Raw genomic sequence first — 18,286 nt, forward strand, 5'->3', positions numbered from 1 at the left:
CTGACATTCTTCTCCACCCATTCCACCCTGCCTGCACTCTCTTCTCTCCCACAATCCCCATTACTCTGTACTGTTGATCCCAAGTATTTAAACTCATCCACCTTCGCCAACTCTACTCCCCTCATCCTCACCATTCCACTGACCTCCCTCTCATTCACACACATGTATTCTGTCTTGGTGGTCCTACTGATTGTAACCTACAAAGTGTAACACGCTTATATTTTGTTCTGAACTCCTCACTTGTGAGGGTCAATTTTGTACCCTTGCTTAATCCCAAACCGTCCCCCAGACTGATGTTTCCTCGATTATGTGGACCTCTTTTGTAAATCACTTTTGGATAAAAGCATCTGTTAGGCAAATAAATGTAACTGTTAATGTGGTGTCATTGATTTGCTGAGACTGCTGATTCATCTGAGCCTGGTGAATGTCGACGACTCCCAAATCAAATGCTTTGCAGCACTGACCCCTTCAGTACGATTGGTCACTGCGGTTATTTCTTTCAAATAGCTTCACAAAGGCCCAGTCAGAACAGACACTGCATAATCCAACTCTGCAGTACAAATGTCTCCTGGTACGTCTCTCCCATTCATATCTCTGACAGATTGTTTCCTAATGAAGGACCTCTTTGTATGTTTACAGTCAATTTCAGACTATTTATAGCCCCCCTCGGCTGACCCCAGTGACATCACCATTAGTTAAGACCCCAGTGTGGGTCCAAACAGGAGAAGCAATGAATTGTACTGATGACTTCACATTTTCCATGGGGTTTGGTGGGGATCGGTTCAGAGGAGCTGTCTTAATGCATAAGGAATAAAGGCCATAATGGCCATCAGGAATAAAGTAAGTAAATCAGAAATCTTGCTGCTGATTGGTGTTGAGCTTTATGACTATCAATAGGGAGCCCTGCAACCAACATGGGAAACACACTCTATCAGTGATTTTTAATCTTATTTGAGTCACGGATCCCTTTAAGAATCTGATGAAAGCTATAGACGCCCATCTCCAAAAATATCCACATAAACACAACTTTGCATACAACGAATATAATGTACTTTATTGATCGAGATTTAATTGTCTCATACATATATGACATGTACAAGGTTTCCCTATTATATAAAAAAATCCTGGGACTGGACAAGACTTCTTTCAAGAGATTTTTTTCAAGTCCCATGAGACGAGACTTTGGCCATGAGATTTTTACAAGTCGCACGCTCCTCTCAACCATATTCAACCACGCACACGGCCCTCTCACCTCTCATTCGTGTGAATGCATTTGACAGACAGTGCTTGCTCTCTCAGCTCTTATAAATTTTTACATTTTCCTCACTTTAAGTTTCCAATTAAAGAAGACGTATTATGTCCAAATCTCATTGAAGAATTTCATCATGAAGAGTAATCAACAGAAAAAACGAGTACACGGGCAATCCTAGCACCGAGAAACGATGAAGTCAAAACGAATTAACGCCAAAAATGTTGATCAGTTACACGGCAAATTGGTTAAATGCGTATCAGCAGACTATACTGAAACAGTTGGTGGTGATGGTGAGGAAGATGAAAACATCAACCTACAATATCACGAAGAATATCTACAGCCATTAAGGTCTTCCACCGGCCGAATTGCTGTTGAAAGAAGGATGTATCGTAATGTAATTGTGTAATTGATGTCTGAGTGATGGGCTATGCAATAGGATAAGATTAGTTGTATTCAAAATTGGTTGACAATTCTGACATGGAAAATTTTAACAGGCCACAAGAAAGGTAACGTAGTACATCTAACATTAGACACCAAAGGAGATCTTGGTATGCCATTTGTATTAAAATGTTTACAGTTTCCTGTGAGAATAGCTTTTGCTATGACAATTAACAAATCACAGGGACAAACATTCGAAAAAGTCATTTTATTTATTAGAGAGAAAGAAATGAAATTCACTTACGGGCAGTTATACATTACGTTGTCACAATGAAAGTCCAAACACAGAATCAAAACTCAATGCGATATTGACTAGGTTAATTCAAAAAATGTATTTTTCTGAAGTTTTACAGTAAAAGCGCAAGTTTAAAAAGTATTTGCGTGTTAATTTCAAAGTCAAACAGAACAAAATCGTATTACACAATGAATAACTCTAACGCAACATGAAACATAATTTACTTTTAAATTATTACTTTTTACTATTTTTTATGATGGTTACTCGCTGTAATGTAAAATAGTTAGTTCTATTATGCATACGTAACAATTCCCATGAAAATAACAATCTGTAGGCGGCACGGTGGCGCAGTGGGTAGCGCTGCTGCCTCGCAGTTGGGAGACCTGGGGACCTGGGTTCGATTTCCAGGTCCTCCCTGCGTGGAGTTTGCATGTTCTCCCCGTGTCTGCGTGGGTTTCCTCCTGGTGCTCCGGTTTTCTCCCACAGTCCAAAGACATGCAGGTTAGGTGGATTGGCGATTCTAAATTGGGCCTAGTGTGTGCTTGGTGTGTGGGTGTGTTTGTGTGTGTCCTGTGGTGGGTTGGCACCCTGCCCAGGATTGGTTCCTGCCTTGTGCCCTGTGTTGGCTGGGATTGGCTCCAGCAGACCCCCGTGACCCTGTGTTCGGATTCAGCGGGTTGGAAAATGGATGGATGGATAACAATCTGTTTAAATTGTACATCCGCTTCCCCATACGCGAGCGGCAGAAAGGCTAGCGTGTAGCACAGACCCGTGGGTTGGCAAGCGAAGCGAGCAGGGGGGCAAAGCCTTTTTCTAAAAAAATCTAAAAAAATGCTCCTTTTTTATGCAAAAAAGTAATGGCCACTCGTTATAATTTTGAAATATAGCTGTATAAGCCCATGCTATAAAAAGCCTGGGGTCCAAAAAACTATTGAAATTGTCAGAAAAAATTGAAATGTTGAGATGTCAGGTAATTGAAAAGATCTATTCTGGGCGTCTCTCATGAAGCTCCCACCACACATTTTTCGGACTTACATTAATGCCAGTGGAAGTTCGAAACTCTTCAGTCATAGAATCAGCAGAGTGTTGGCGACATTTACCCAGCATTCACCTTAGCAGTCGTTGACCCCACTTTGCGACTTTACGTGGTCTTTCGGCTTGTGGCTGAGTTACTGTTGTTCCTAAACGCTTCCACTTTCCAATAAGACCACTCTCGTACAGTTGACCGTGGAATATCCAGCAGGGATGAAATTTCATGAACCATCTTATTGAAAAGGTGGCATCCTATCACAGTGCCACACTTGAAGTCACTGAGCTCTTCTGAATGACCCATTTGGTTTCTCAAATGTTTGTAAAAGTAGACTGCATGGCGAGATGTTTGATTTTATACACCTGTGGCAATGGGGCAGATTGAAACACCGGAATTCAATTATTAAGAAGTGGGTCCCAATACTTTTGTCCATATAGTGTGTGTCACCAACAATCTCCTGGCCGCTTGCCACTCTAACAATCTGATTGACTGCATTTCTGACGTGTCGGCCCCTCTACAGAGGAGGAAACAGGGAGATGGCTAGCAGACTGTTTCAAGGAGCGCCTCTGAGTCGTTAAAATCAAAGAACTCACAAAGCCTATTGTAAAATGCCTTACATCCCTTTCTCATTTTTCAGCCAGGGTTCCTCCCCAGGCTGGGGGTTCAAAGTCCCGTTTCATGTCTATTTTGTTCATTTTAGAACTGTATTTGTCAACAGGGGGCTTTTTACAGAATTTGTTTATGTCAACGTTGCTTTTGTTGATTATGTGCCTTATTCTTTGTTTTTGATCTTATCTATTTGCTGCCTGTGTTATTGTCCGTGTGTTTTTTGGGTGGTCAGCAATCGCCGCTGGAAACTACCCTCCACCCTATGAATCCAGAGGGCATCCCACAGTTCCTGGCAGTTCATTTCAAATGTATTAGGGAGTTAGTGAGATTACTTTTGTTTCGTTGGATTATTGGATTTCTAGATTGTTTGAACCTTGTTGCTCTGTTTTGACTATGTTTCTGGATGTGTTTGCACTGGAATGCCTTCATGTTTTTGGGCAGTTCCTTTGCTTCTTACAGCTCCACTGAGCTTATTTGTTATCGAAGAAAGCATTTTGAAAATAATCTTTTATTTTTTTATAAACACTAGCTGTGTAAGCCCGGGCTCCTTGAAACAATGGATTCTGGCACTTCAATCAATCAATTGCATCGGTTGTGCATTAGCGGCTAAGCAAGGTTCTTTTTCCTCAGAGGTTTCGTTTTGCCAACACGCTCGCCCCCCTTGACTATCAGCAGCTAAGCGAGGTTCTCGCTCCTCGGAGGTTTTGCCTCGCTTATGTATTAGCGACTAAGCAAGTTTCTCTTTTCTCAGTGGTTTCACTTTGGCGACAAAGTCGATTTCTTTGAGCTTCAATGCTGTAGCCTTGCACTTCCGGGCTGGACAGTCAGACACACACACACTTCCACACACAGACGTTTATATATAAGACTAGCAAAATACCCGCGCTTCACAGCAGCAAAGTACTGCCTTAAAATTGTTATTAAGAAGAAAAGTAAACCTTTTTAAACTGAGGGAAAATATACCAATAATTATTTGTTAAGGACCTCTTTGTATACCGCGTTGTCAGTTCGGCCCTCCGGTTGTAATATGACCAAGCTGTGCGCTGAGCTCACTCTTGAGCATGCAACGTACAGTTGGCCATGTGAAAAGCAACCTTGCCTCAAATCAATGCCAACCTTTTGTAGGGTCTGTCCCTGAGACTTATTAATTGTCATTGCGAAGCAGAGCCTTACTGGAAATTGGAGGCGTTTGAATTGAAATGGGAGATCAGAGGGTATAACGGGGATGCGAGGAATAAAAACTCTCTCCCCTGAGCCACCGCCAGTAAAAATAGTTGCCTCAATTAGGTTCTTTTGCAGACACGTGACCTGAAGTCTCGTGCCGTTACAAAGTTTCGGTGGCTGTACTCAAATCCACAATCGGCTTTTTTGAGCCAAACCTGTTGTTTTCGTATGAGCCGCTTTTTATTATTGGGATCGTACCTAGAAACAGAAGCTCTATTACCTTGTGGATTTGCGTTTGAATATTTAGCGGCAGCGTGTCTATTAACTTGTGGATTTTTCTGCGAGTATTTAGCGACAGCATGTCTATTAACTTGTGGATTTGTGTTCAAATATTTAGCAGCAGCGTCTCTATTAACTTGTGGATTTGCCTGCAAGTATTTAGCGACAGCATGTCTATTAACTTGTGGATTTGTGTTCGAATATTTAGCGGCAGCGTCTCTATTAACTTGTGGATTTGCCTGCGAGTATTTAGCGACAGCGTGTGTATTAACTTGTGGATTTGCCTGCGAGTATTCAGCAACAGCATGTCTATTAACTTGTGGATTTGCCTGCGAGTATTTAGCGACAGCGTGTGTATTAACTTGTGGATTTGCCTGCGAGTATTTAGCGACAGCGTGTGTATTAACTTGTGGATTTGCCTGCGAGTATTTAGCGACAGCATCTCTATTAACTTGTGGATTTGCCTGCGAGTATTCAGCAACAGCGTGTGTATTAACTTGTGGATTTGCCTGCGAGTATTTAGCGACAGCGTGTGTATTAACTTGTGGATTTGCCTGCGAGTATTTAGCGACAGCGTCTCCATGAACTTGTGGATTTGCCTGCGAGTATTCAGCAACAGCGTGTGTATTAACTTGTGGATTTGCCTGCGAGTATTTAGCGACAGCGTCTCTATGAACTTGTGGATTTGCCTGCGAGTATTTAGCGACAGCGTCTCTATGAACTTGTGGATTTGCCTGCGAGTATTTAGCGACAGCATGTCTATTAACTTGTGGATTTGCCTGCGAGTATTCAGCGACAGCGTGTGTATTAACTTGGTGATTTGCCTGCGAGTATTTAGCGACAGCATGTCTATTAACTTGTGGATTTGCCTGCGAGTATTTAGCGACAGCGTGTGTATTAACTTGTGGATTTGCCTGCGAGTATTTAGCGACAGCGTCTCTATTAACTTGTGGATTTGCCTGCGAGTATTCAGCGACAGCGTGTGTATTAACTTGGTGATTTGCCTGTGAGTATTTAGCGACAGCGTGTGTATTAACTTGTGGATTTGCCTGCGAGTATTCAGCAACAGCGTGTGTATTAACTTGTGGATTTGCCTGCGAGTATTTAGCGACAGCGTCTCCATGAACTTGTGGATTTGCCTGCGAGTATTTAGCGACAGCGTGTGTATTAACTTGTGGATTTGCCTGCGAGTATTTAGCGACAGCGTCTCTATTAACTTGTGGATTTGCCTGCGAGTATTCAGCGACAGCGTGTGTATTAACTTGGTGATTTGCCTGTGAGTATTTAGCGACAGCGTGTGTATTAACTTGTGGATTTGCCTGCGAGTATTCAGCAACAGCGTGTGTATTAACTTGTGGATTTGCCTGCGAGTATTTAGCGACAGCGTCTCCATGAACTTGTGGATTTGCCTGCGAGTATTTAGCGACAGCGTGTGTATTAACTTGTGGATTTGCCTGCGAGTATTTAGCGACAGCGTCTCTATTAACTTGTGGATTTGCCTGCGAGTATTCAGCGACAGCGTGTGTATTAACTTGGTGATTTGCCTGTGAGTATTTAGCGACAGCGTGTGTATTAACTTGTGGATTTGCCTGCGAGTATTCAGCAACAGCGTGTGTATTAACTTGTGGATTTGCCTGCGAGTATTTAGCGACAGCGTGTGTATTAACTTGTGGATTTGCCTGCGAGTATTTAGCGACAGCGTGTGTATTAACTTGTGGATTTGCCTGCGAGTATTTAGCGACAGCGTCTCTATTAACTTGTGGATTTGCCTGCGAGTATTCAGCGACAGCGTGTGTATTAACTTGGTGATTTGCCTGTGAGTATTTAGCGACAGCGTGTGTATTAACTTGTGGATTTGCCTGCGAGTATTCAGCAACAGCGTGTGTATTAACTTGTGGATTTGCCTGCGAGTATTTAGCGACAGCGTCTCCATGAACTTGTGGATTTGCCTGCGAGTATTTAGCGACAGCGTGTGTATTAACTTGTGGATTTGCCTGCGAGTATTTAGCGACAGCGTCTCTATTAACTTGTGGATTTGCCTGCGAGTATTCAGCGACAGCGTGTGTATTAACTTGGTGATTTGCCTGCGAGTATTTAGCGACAGCGTGTGTATTAACTTGTGGATTTGCCTGCGAGTATTCAGCAACAGCGTGTGTATTAACTTGTGGATTTGCCTGCGAGTATTTAGCGACAGCGTCTCCATGAACTTGTGGATTTGCCTGCGAGTATTTAGCGACAGCGTCTCTATGAACTTGTGGATTTGCCTGCGAGTATTTAGCGACAGCGTCTCTATGAACTTGTGGATTTGCCTGCGAGTATTTAGCGACAGCGTCTCTATTAACTCGTGGATTTGCCTGCGAGTATTCAGCAACAGCGTGTGTATTAACTTGTGGATTTGCCTGCGAGTATTTAGCGACAGCGTGTGTATTAACTTGTGGATTTGCCTGCGAGTATTTAGCGACAGCATGTCTATTAACTTGTGGATTTGCCTGCGAGTATTCAGCGACAGCATGTGTATTAACTTGTGGATTTTTCTGCGAGTATTTGGTGGCAGCGTCATGAAGTTGTTTCCGTCTAGCTGCATCGGAAAATGTACCACGACGTCTGACACGCCTCCTTTTTACTGTTTTCTCACAGCTTGGATTGCTGTTTGTTTCAATTACGTTAGTATTTGCAGGACTTGTTGTGTTGAAGTGACATTCGGCATCTGTCAAGCGTTGTAAGCATACAACCGGTTTCATCGATAACTTCGCATCCAGCTTTTGAGAGTTGAAACATTCATAAACATCAAAGTGTCCACTACTCAAATCGTCACCTGTGAATCTAAGACGTTTAAGAGAGCATTGGCGGTTCTCCAAACGTGTAAAATAGGCAGGCAGCCGACTATGTGGGAGGCGTGGGGATGGGGGACGCAATATAGACAGGCAGCCAACTACGTGGGAGGCCGGGGGATGCAGGACGCAACCACGCCTCACATGTTGACCAAGCTGCAGGCTATGGACGTATATATGTACGTAAGTAGGATTCAGTTATGACCATTACGCGTGGAATTTCGAAATGAAACCTGTTTAACTTTTGTAAGTAAGCTGTAAGGAATGAGCCTGCCAAATTTCAGCTTTCTACCTAAACGGGAAGTTGGAGAATTAGTGATGAGTGAGTCAGTGAGTGAGGGCTTTGACTTTTATTAGTATAGATTTAGTTCTGACTCTTATTACTAGCTGGGGTTTGACTGTAGTACAGTCCTCTAGTGTGCATTGTTGGAAGTGCATTTTGGAAGTTATTGGGATTTATGGGCTTTGGCATGATACCCTTCATGATATGCAGCTGGTTTATCCATCAGAAATCACTCAGACACCATTAAACCCAGACACTGTAATGTGGTTTACAGCTGCCAGGAAGGTCCTCATCATCGAACTTACCATCCCCTGGAATGGGGGGGCTATCAGTCGCACATGAGTACAATTATCTCAAGTACTCTGAGTTGGCAGCAGAGTTAAAGAGGCAGGCTGGGCGACTGCCATCATACCCAGTAGAGGTCAGATGCAGGGGCTTTGTGGGTAAATCAATAATCTGGCTGCTGCGGGCTACGGGTATGACTGTTACCAACTTTCAGAAGGCCATTAAAAAGCTGGCAGAAGAGGTTGGAGAAGGCTAGCTACTGGTTGTGGCTGTGAAGGAGAGATAGTTTAGGGGGTTTAACCCCACAGTAAGGCCAGCTGTAGGAAGTCGCAGTGCCCATTTGGCCACTGCCCCCCAAACCGGGAGATGTACTGGGTAGGAGGCAAAATACCAGTGAATGGTGGCACCAACTGATGACCCTGCAGCTGACCTAATGGGCACTGGTGGGGGCATGTCATGCAAAATAAGAGCAAATTGAATAGTCACACTGAGTTACAATAAAATACAATACAATGTATTTTTGTACAGTAGCCCAAAATCACACAAGAAGGGCCTCAATGGGCTTTAACAGACCCTGCCTTTTGACAGACCCCCCCAGGGATTGACTCTCTAAGAAGACAAGAAAAAACTCCCAAAAAAACCCTTGTAGGGAAAAAAATGGAAGAAACCTTAGGGAAGGCAGTTCAAAGAGAGACCCCTGTCCAGGTAGGTTGGGCATGCAGTGGGTGTCAGGGGGTCAATACAACACAATACACAGAACAGAACACAAGTAATCCTCAATAAAATACAATAGTGCAATAAAAATATTATAAGTACAGAGCAGAATTCAACAGTAGATGACATCACATAAGAGGATTTGGATTTGTTCTCTCATTGTGTTTTTTCACAGGACTTCAAAGACACATTCATAGATAAACAGAAGAAGGTCCTGCAGGTCTTAGTGACTGACTAACTTTTTAATTCCTCCCTTCATTTTCTCTAATGGCCGTTTTTTCTCCCCTTCTTTTTCCTTTTCTCCTGCCATGGCTTTCTTCCCTCCTTCACCTCCTGTATTTGTGTTATCTTTTCCTTCCTTTTCATTTGCACACCTTTAGTGTGTCTTTAACCTTCATTCCTTTTCAGCATGGAAATAACCTTTAAATCTTAAACTCCATATAAATAAAATATTATTCTTGTTTATGTTGGGCATATGTCTGTATTTATGTCTATTTTAATAATTATTATTATTTTTTTGTATAATTTTATGCCCTTTCTGTTCTGTACCTTTAAATGTGATTCCATTTCATGTACCTTGTGGGTGGAGCCCCCAGGAGGCGGAGTCACCCTGATGTCACTGCTTCTGGCTCCTCCCTCTTCCTTCATATGCAGGCGTGAGCGAGAGGCCCAGCCAGTGGATCTTTGTCAGATGTTCTGTATGTTTTGTTCTCTTTTAATATATTCCGGTTCTGGATTATTCCTTCCATTTTTGGATTGTGTCATGGGACTTGTTTGCCTTTTTAGTCAGGGCCATCTTAACGCATGGGCACGCTGGGCAGTGACTTGCTAAGTGGTTGTGTAGGTAGAGACCCCAGTGCATTGCTTTGCCCGGGGGCCTATAATGCTGTTAAGACGGCCCTGTTTTTAGGCTCATCTTTTTTGCTATTTTTGGCATTTTTATAAATAAAATCTCAAATTTATAAAGATTACAGTTTGGGTTTGTCATTACAAGCCAGAGTTTTCATAGTTTTATTTCCCTTGTAAGGTTTTTTTTTTGTGTATAGTAATCCTCAAAATCTGTGGATTTCATTCCTGCAGATTTACTTGCCCGCTATTTTAAAAGTGTAACCGATGTTGTGACACGGATAAGGTCCTTGCTGTGGACCATGAGATGGGTGTGGGGATAAAATCAGGGGGTTGTATTTGCTGCCATGCACAGCAGAAAAAACTTCTGAGAGGTCTCTCAGGCATGACTGACACCTAACAGGTCTGTGATGCCCATAGATGTCCAGGCTGCATGTGTGGTACACTGATTGGACTAAAGTGTGACTACCACTGATCAGACAGGTTTTTGTAAGCCAATGGGCCCCATTAATGATGGGGACTGGGTTTTGCAATTGTTCCCCATAAACAAGGTATTCCCAGTTCCTGCCTTTTATACAAACCACGATCACTACTACCAACAATTGCCTGGTTTAGTGATGTCCTTGAATCAGCCCTGCTGCAGTTACTTGCAGCCTCAGGTATAGGACCTAGAAGACAACTTGACTTCAGGCAAACTAGAAGTCACAACAAGGTTTCAGTAGGTGAAACAGTTGAACAGTCAATAACAAGCTTCAAGAAGAGAGTAGAGGACGTCTGTGTCTGCCCAACCCCGTCTCCCCTTCCACAAGTCCTCCCCCCAAAGTGACATCCCACCAGAACTTAACTCCAAAAGTCACGGTCTCTGGACAGACCCCTAAGGCACTCCACTGATGACCTCACTCTGTTATCATCTATTCTGTACTCTTTTGTCTCCTGCTGGTTAACCAACTTTGAGTGGAGTTTTGTAGGTTACAGTACCTCTGATGCCTACAGCTTCTAGTTTCACAATTAATCTTTGGTATGAAACATGGTCTATTTAGTCAAAGCACTCCACTGAATTACACGGTCATTGAGAGCCCAAGCCTGTCTTGGAGAACCCGTAAAAAAAGGAATCACATTCCAGGATGGATAAATAGATAAGAAAATATTGAGAAAGGAATCTGCAGCATGAAATTTACCTGAACAGCCAAGAATTGAATTTTCAAGTGAATTTCCCACAGTTGTGTTCTCACCCCGAGGACCCACTGTAGACACTGGGGTGTGTGTACTGTAAAAACCTCAAAAGGAAAGAAAAAGCAAAATTAATCACAATTCTTGCTTGTGCTAAAATCTTATTGAGTAGTGACATGTGAAGACACGCTGAACATGAGACTGACTAGCAGTTTTACTGACAATAACAATCACCCAGAATACCAGAGGAAACTCTGTGGGCAGCAGTTAAGTGGTACACGATGGTAGACCTCAGACCCTCAGAACTGGACTGAACAGGTTTGACATTGGATGGATGGATGGTGCCATGGAGTGCCAGGTGACAACTAATTTAATTGTACAGCTGTGACCAAAAGTTCTGAGAATGACCCAAGTGTTAGTTTTCACAAAGTCTACTGCTTCAGTGTTTTGAGATGTTTTTGTCAGATGTTTCTGTCGTATACTGAAGTAGAATGACAAGCAGTTCAGAAATTTCAAAGGCTTTTATTGACAATGACATGAAGTTTATGCACAGAGTCCATATTTGCAGTATTGGCCCTTCTTTCTTTTTCAGGACCTCTACAGGCTGGTAATCAATTTCTGGGCCAATTCCTGACTGATGGCAGCTGCCCATTCTTGGAGTTTGTCAGAATTTGTGGGTTTTTGTTTGTCCACCCACCTCTTGAGGATTGACCACAAGTTCTCAGTGGGGAGTTTCCTGGCCATGGACCCCAAATTTCAATGCCACTTAGTTCTCACTTTTGCCTTCTGGCCCGGTGCTCCATCATGCTGGATTGTTCATTGTTGGTCACCAAACTGTTCTTGGATGGTTGGAAGAAGTTGCTCTCAGAGGATGTTTTGGTCTCATTCTTTATTCTTTATTCTTTATTCATGGCTGTGTTCTTAGGCTAAATTGTGAGTGAGCCCACTGCCTTGGCTGAGAAGCAACAACACGTGACTTGAATGGTCTCAGAATGCTTTACTGTTGGCCTGACACAGGACTGATGGTAGCACCGCTCATCTTTTCTTTTTTTCTGGACACCCCAAACAATCTGAAAGGGGATTCATCAGAGAAAATGACTTGACCCCAGCAGTCTTCAGCAGTCCAATCCCTGTACCTTTTGCAGAATATCAGTCTGCCCCTGATGTTTTTCAGCAGTTAAGTGGTACACGATGGTAGACCTCAGACCCTCAGAACTGGACTGAACAGGTTTGACATTGGATGGATGGATGGTGCCGTGGAGTGCCAGGTGACAACTAATTTAATTGTACAGCTGTGACCAAAAGTTCTGAGAATGACCCAAGTGTTGGTTTTCACAAAGTCTACTGCTTCAGTGTTTTGAGATGTTTTTGTCAGATGTTTCTGTCGTATACTGAAGTAGAATGACAAGCAGTTCAGAAATTTCAAAGGCTTTTATTGACAATGACATGAAGTTTATGCACAGAGTCCATATTTGCAGTGTTGGCCCTTCTTTCTTTTTCAGGAACCCTGCAATTCGCCCTGGGAGGCAATCAATGATAGATAGATAGATAGATAGATAGATAGATAGATAGATAGATAGATAGATAGATAGATAGATAGATAGATAGATAGATAGATAGATAGATAGATAGATAGATAGATAGATAGATAGATAGATAGATAGATACTTTATTAATCCCAAGGGGAAATTCCCATACTCCAGCAGCAGCATACTGATAAAGAACAATATTAAATTAAAGAGTGATCAAAAATGCAGGTATAACAGACAATAACTTTGAATAATGTTAACGTTTACCCCCCGGGTGGAATTGAAGAGTCGCATAGTGTGGGGGAGGAACGATCTCCTCAGTCTGTCAGTGGAGCAGGACAGTGACAACAGTCTGTTGCTGAAGCTGCTCCTCTGTCTGGAGATGATCCTGTTCAGTGGATGCAGTGGATTCTCCATGATTGACAGGAGTCTGCTCAGCACCCGTCGCTCTGCCATGGATGTCAAACTGTCCAGCTCCATACTTACAATACAGTCTGCCTTCCTCACCAGTCTGTCTAGGCATGAGGCATCCTTCTTTATGCTGCCTCCCCAGCACACCACCGCGTAGAAGAGGGCGCTCGTCACAACCATCTGATAGAACATCTGCAGCATCTTATTGCAGATGTTGAAGGACACCAGCCTTCTAAGGAAGTATAGTCGGCTCTGTCCTTTCTTACACAGAGCATCAGTATTGGCAGTCCAGTCCAGTTTATCATCCAGCTGCACTCCCAGGTATTTATAGGTCTGCACCCTCTGCACACAGTCACCTCTGATGATCACGGAGTCCATGAGGGGTCTGGGCCTCCTAAAATCCACCACCAGCTCCTTGGTTTTGCTGGTGTTCAGGTGTAGGTGGTTTGAGTCGCACCATTTAACAAAGTCCTTGATGAAGTTCCTGTACTCCTCCTCCTGCCCACTCCTGATGCAGCCCACAATAGCAGTGTCGTCAGCAAACTTTTGCACATGGCAGGACTCTGAGGTGTATTGGAAGTCTGATGTATTTAGGCTGAACAGGACCGGAGAAAGTATAATCCCCTGTGGCGCTCCTGTGTTGCTGACCACAATGTCAGACCTGCAGTTCCCGAGACGCACATACTGAGGTCTGTCTGTAAGATAGTCCATGATCCATGCCACCAGGTATGAATCTATTCCCATCTCTGTCAGCTTGTCCCTAAAGAGCAGAGGTTGGATGGTGTGAAGGCGCTAGAGAAGTCCAGAAACATAATTCTTACAGCACCACTGCCTCTGTCCAAGTGTAGCAAAAATCTGGGCCAAATCCTGACGGATGGCAGTTCCATTCTTGCATAATCAGGATTGGTGGGGTTTTGTTTGTCCACCTGCCTCTTGAGGATTGACCACAAGTTCTCAATTTGGAGTTTCCTGACCACGGACCCCAAATTTCAATGCCACTTAGTTCTCACTTGTGCCTTATGGCCCGGTGCTCCATCATGCTGGATTGTTCATTGTGGGTCACCAGACTGTTGATGGTTGTTTGAAGTTGCTCTCAGAGGATGTTTTGGTCCCATTCTTTATTCCTGGCTGTGTTGTGAGTAAGCTCTGCACTGCCTTGGCTGACATGAATGGTCTCAGGATGCTTTATAGTTGGCCAGACACAGGACTGATGCTGGCGCCGCTCACCTTTTCTTTCTTTCTGGACGCCCCAAACAATCAGAAAGGGGATTCATCAGAGAAAATAACTTTTTCTCCCAGCAGTCCTCAGTAGTCTAATCCCTGTCCCTTTTGCAGAATATCAGTCTGTCCCTGAATTGTTTTTCTTGGGTTCTTTGCTGCCATTCTTGACACCCACCAGGCCATCCTCCAAAAGTCTTCGCCTCCCTCACACCTGCCTGCTGCCATTCCTGAGTAAGCTCTGCACTGGTGGTGCCATCATTTTGTTTAGTTATGGTCAGAAGTATTTTGTTTTTTGTTTAATTCTACAGTGTGAGGCCGGTGGCACTGCTGCCATGCATTAAGAACACCACAGTTCACATCCCGCCTGGGTCCTCCCTGTGTAAAGTCTGCATGTTCTCCAGGTGTCTGCATGGGTTCCCTCTAGGTGCTCCAGTTTCCTCCCACAGTATAAAGACATGTGGATTGGTGATATTAAATTGCCCATAGTGTGTGGATAGGGTATGTGTGTGTGTGTCTTCACCCTGTGATTGACTGGCTCCCTGTCCATGGGTTGTTCCTGCTTTGCACCTTATGCTGGCTGAGATAGGCTCCAGCAACCCCCGTGATCCTGTTCAGGACTAAGTACGTATTTTGCTAGAAAAACTAAAAGTGACCAAGAGCAGGAACATAGTCAAGGCAAAAATACAGCAGAAAACAAAAACACGGGGCAAAGGTCGTAATCAAACATACGGGTAAAGATCAAAACTAGAGTAGATCAAAACTTTTTTTTAGATCAAAGCACAAGGCTTTGAGAGTTTTAATGCCATGAGATAATTGGTCAGAGGTCATGCCCTCCATAGGCACTCCCCTAGTAATGCTGGAGCAACCCTAGTACCCAAAATGCAAGAAAGCACCGACCCTAATTAAACAGCATGGGGGCTCAAAATGAAAACAACTACTAAAAGGAACGTAATCTACAGCCACAAAACCTCGCAGTCAGAGTGTCTAACCTTGACCTTGTTCTGGTTAAGTTCTCCTTCCAATTGTGACAAAACTGCTTTAGCAATGAAGACCACTGTCATCCCAACAATGTAAGCCAGGAGGTGCTGATGGACATGTTACCTGTTGGAGGAGATGTTGCTGTAGTCCCTGCTGCTAGTGGAGTGGCAGTCATGTGCCGTGTCACTCCAGCTGCTGAAGAACCTGTGAACGAACAAAGAAGATTATGAAAAAATGAGCACTGCATTAGCCATTAGATTACATGATGACAGCAAGCTAATATATATACAGTACAGAAATACGTATGCACTAAAGAACAATCTGTGAGCCTCTACCAGGGAGCATCTCCTTCACTGTAATGGTGGACGGTGGTCCCAGCATCATTGACATCATGATGGCCTCGACCTTATGTGTTCCACTGACTAAATGCAAGACCTGTAGCTTAAGAGCACAAACAATAATGGCTAAATAATAATTTAAATAAAACCATATTAATAACATTTCCATAATAATATTTAAAAATACAAGAAAAATAATAATTCAAATGTAATAGAGATGGGGGGCAGCATGGTGGCACAGTCTTGCAGTAAGGAGACCTGAGGTTCGCTTCCAGGGTCCTCCCTGCGTGGAGTTTGCATGTTCTCCCCGTGTCTGTGTGGGTTTCCTCCTACAGTCCAAAGACATGCAGGTTAGGTGGACTGGCGATCCTAAATTGTCACTAGTGTGTGTGCTTGGTGTGTGGGTGTGTGTATGCCCTGTGGTGGGCTGGCACCCTGCCCGGGATTTGTTCCTGCGTTGGCTGGGATTGGCTCCGGCAGACCCCCATGGCCCTGTGTTAGGATATCGCGGCTTGGGAAATGACTGACTGACTAACAGAAATGACAAATACATACATAGGCCAGAGAACAAATGCTGATTGACACATAAGAGTGTGGAGCCCACCGACAGTCATAATTACCTGATCTGAAGGACAGAATTAAGTTGGACCACCAACACAAAAGGCTTGATTATTGGTATGTGGTTTCCATTTCAGTCAGGACCCAAGATGCTTCTCAACTTGACGCCTTGTCCCCAATGCATATAGAGTATAAAGGTCTTGTTATATTTTACAACTCTCAATTAGGGAATGGATAGGAGTGATTGCCAAAATGCCTCAGAGGCCCAGACAGACAGATAGATAGATAGATAGATAGATAGATAGATAGATAGATAGATAGATAGATAGATAGATAGATAGATAGATAGATAGATAGATAGATAGATAGATAGATAGATAGATAGATAGATAGATAGATAAAGTGGAGATACAGTGTGAAAAACTATTTGCCCCCTTCCTGATTTCTTATTCTTTTGCATGTTTGTCACACAAAATGTTTCTGATCATCAAACACATTTAAGCATTAGTCAAATATAACACAAGTAAACACAAAATGCAGTTTTTAAATGATGGTTTTTATTATTTAGGGAGAAAAAAAATCCAAACCTACATGGCCCTGTGTGAAAAAGTAATTGCCCCCTTGTTAAAAAATAACCTAACTGTGGTGTATCACACCTGAGTTCAATTTCCGTAGCCACCCCCAGGCCCGATTACTGCCACACCTGTTTCAATCAAGAAATCACTTAAATAGGAGCTGCCTGACACAGAGAAGTAGACCAAAAGCACCTCAAAAGCTAGACATCATGCCAAGATCCAAAGAAATTCAGGAACAAATGAGAACAGAAGTAATTGAGATCTATCAGTCTGGTAAAGGTTATAAAGCCATTTCTAAAGCTTTGGGACTCCAGCGAACCACAGTGAGAGCCATTATCCACAAATGGCAAAAACATGGAACAGTGGTGAACCTTCCCAGGAGTGGCCGGCCGACCAAAATTACCCCAAGAGCGCAGAGACGACTCATCCGAGAGGTCACAAAAGACCCCAGGACAACGTTTAAAGAACTGCAGGCCTCACTTGCCTCAATTAAGGTCAGTGTTCACGACTCCACCATAAGAAAGAGACTGGGCAAAAACGGCCTGCATGGCAGATGTCCAAGACGCAAACCACTGTTAAGCAAAAAGAACATTAGGGCTCGTCTCAATTTTGCTAAGAAACATCTCAATGATTGCCAAGACTTTTGGGAAAATACCTTGTGGACTGATGAGACAAAAGTTGAACTTTTTGGAAGGCAAATGTCCCGTTACATCTGGCGTAAAAGGAACACAGCATTTCAGAAAAAGAACATCATACCAACAGTAAAATATGGTGGTGGTAGTGTGATGGTCTGGGGTTGTTTTGCTGCTTCAGGACCTGGAAGGCTTGCTGTGATAGATGGAACCATGAAATTCTACTGTCTACCAAAAAATCCTGAAGGAGAATGTCCGGCCATCTGTTCGTCAACTCAAGCTGAAGCGATCTTGGGTGCTGCAACAGGACAATGACCCAAAACACACCAGCAAATCCACCTCTGAATGGCTGAAGAAAAACAAAATGAAGACTTTGGAGTGGCCTAGTCAAAGTCCTGACCTGAATCCAATTGAGATGCTATGGCATGACCTTAAAAAGGCGGTTCATGCTAGAAAACCCTCAAATAAAGCTGAATTACAACAATTTTGCAAAGATGAGTGGGCAAAATTCCTCCAGAGCGCTGTAAAAGACTCATTGCAAGTTATCGCAAACGCTTGATTGCAGTTATTGCTGCTAAGGGTGGCCCAACCAGTTATTAGGTTCAGGGGGCAATTACTTTTTCACACAGGGCCATGTAGGTTTGGATTTTTTTTTCTCCCTAAATAATAAAAACCACCATTTACAAACTGCATTTTGTGTTTACTTGTGTTATATTTGACTAATGGTTAAATGTGTTTGATGATCAGAAACATTTTGTGTGACAAACATGCAAAAGAATAAGAAATCAGGAAGGGGGCAAATAGTTTTTCACACCACTGTAGATAGATAGATAGATAGATAGATAGATAGATAGATAGATAGATAGATAGATAGATAGATAGATAGATAGATAGATAGATAGATAGAT

At 43.2% G+C, this 18,286-nt stretch overlaps 2 protein-coding genes across 6 annotated transcripts in view; both read right to left on the minus strand.

Moving 5' to 3' along the window:
- The window catches only part of LOC127527025 (CMRF35-like molecule 5), an 83,653-nt gene that overhangs the window by 51,684 nt on the left and 13,683 nt on the right, over positions 1-18,286 (minus strand). For all 3 annotated transcript variants that reach the window (XM_051924498.1, XM_051924497.1, XM_051924499.1), the window contains exons 3-4: positions 15,399-15,479; positions 11,145-11,243 (exon numbers count right to left, since the gene is read on the minus strand). In XM_051924498.1, coding sequence (XP_051780458.1) covers positions 11,145-11,243; positions 15,399-15,479 — 180 coding nt within the window. The remainder of the gene's footprint in view (positions 1-11,144; positions 11,244-15,398; positions 15,480-18,286) is intronic.
- Positions 5,026-7,652, minus strand: LOC127527024 (uncharacterized). 3 transcript variants are annotated; one of them, XM_051924496.1, is made up of 3 exons: positions 7,452-7,652; positions 5,832-5,876; positions 5,026-5,741 (listed from the first exon to the last, which is right to left on the minus strand). In XM_051924496.1, exons 1-3 carry the CDS (start codon positions 7,589-7,591, stop codon positions 5,114-5,116), a joined length of 813 nt encoding a protein of 270 aa, XP_051780456.1. In that variant the 5' UTR covers positions 7,592-7,652; the 3' UTR covers positions 5,026-5,113. The 3 variants fall into 3 exon arrangements, with proteins under 3 accessions (XP_051780456.1, XP_051780454.1, XP_051780455.1); XM_051924494.1 differs by having other exon boundaries at positions 5,041-5,786; XM_051924495.1 differs by lacking the exon at positions 5,832-5,876 and having other exon boundaries at positions 5,043-5,786.

This window comes from Erpetoichthys calabaricus, chromosome 3 (assembly GCF_900747795.2).
Source record: "Erpetoichthys calabaricus chromosome 3, fErpCal1.3, whole genome shotgun sequence".
NCBI classification, from domain to species: Eukaryota; Metazoa; Chordata; class Cladistia; order Polypteriformes; family Polypteridae; genus Erpetoichthys; species Erpetoichthys calabaricus.

Coding starts and splice junctions, on each gene's coding strand:
- LOC127527024 (XM_051924494.1), bottom strand. CDS start 7,591: ATGCAGCTAGACGGAAACAACTTCATGACGCTGCCACCAAATACTCGC. Junction 5,877..7,451: donor CTGTCGCTAAATACTCGCAG/GCAAATCCACAA, acceptor AAATACTCGCAG/GCAAATCCACAAGTTAATAG. Junction 5,787..5,831: donor CTGTCGCTAAATACTCGCAG/GCAAATCACCAA, acceptor GAATACTCGCAG/GCAAATCCACAAGTTAATAG.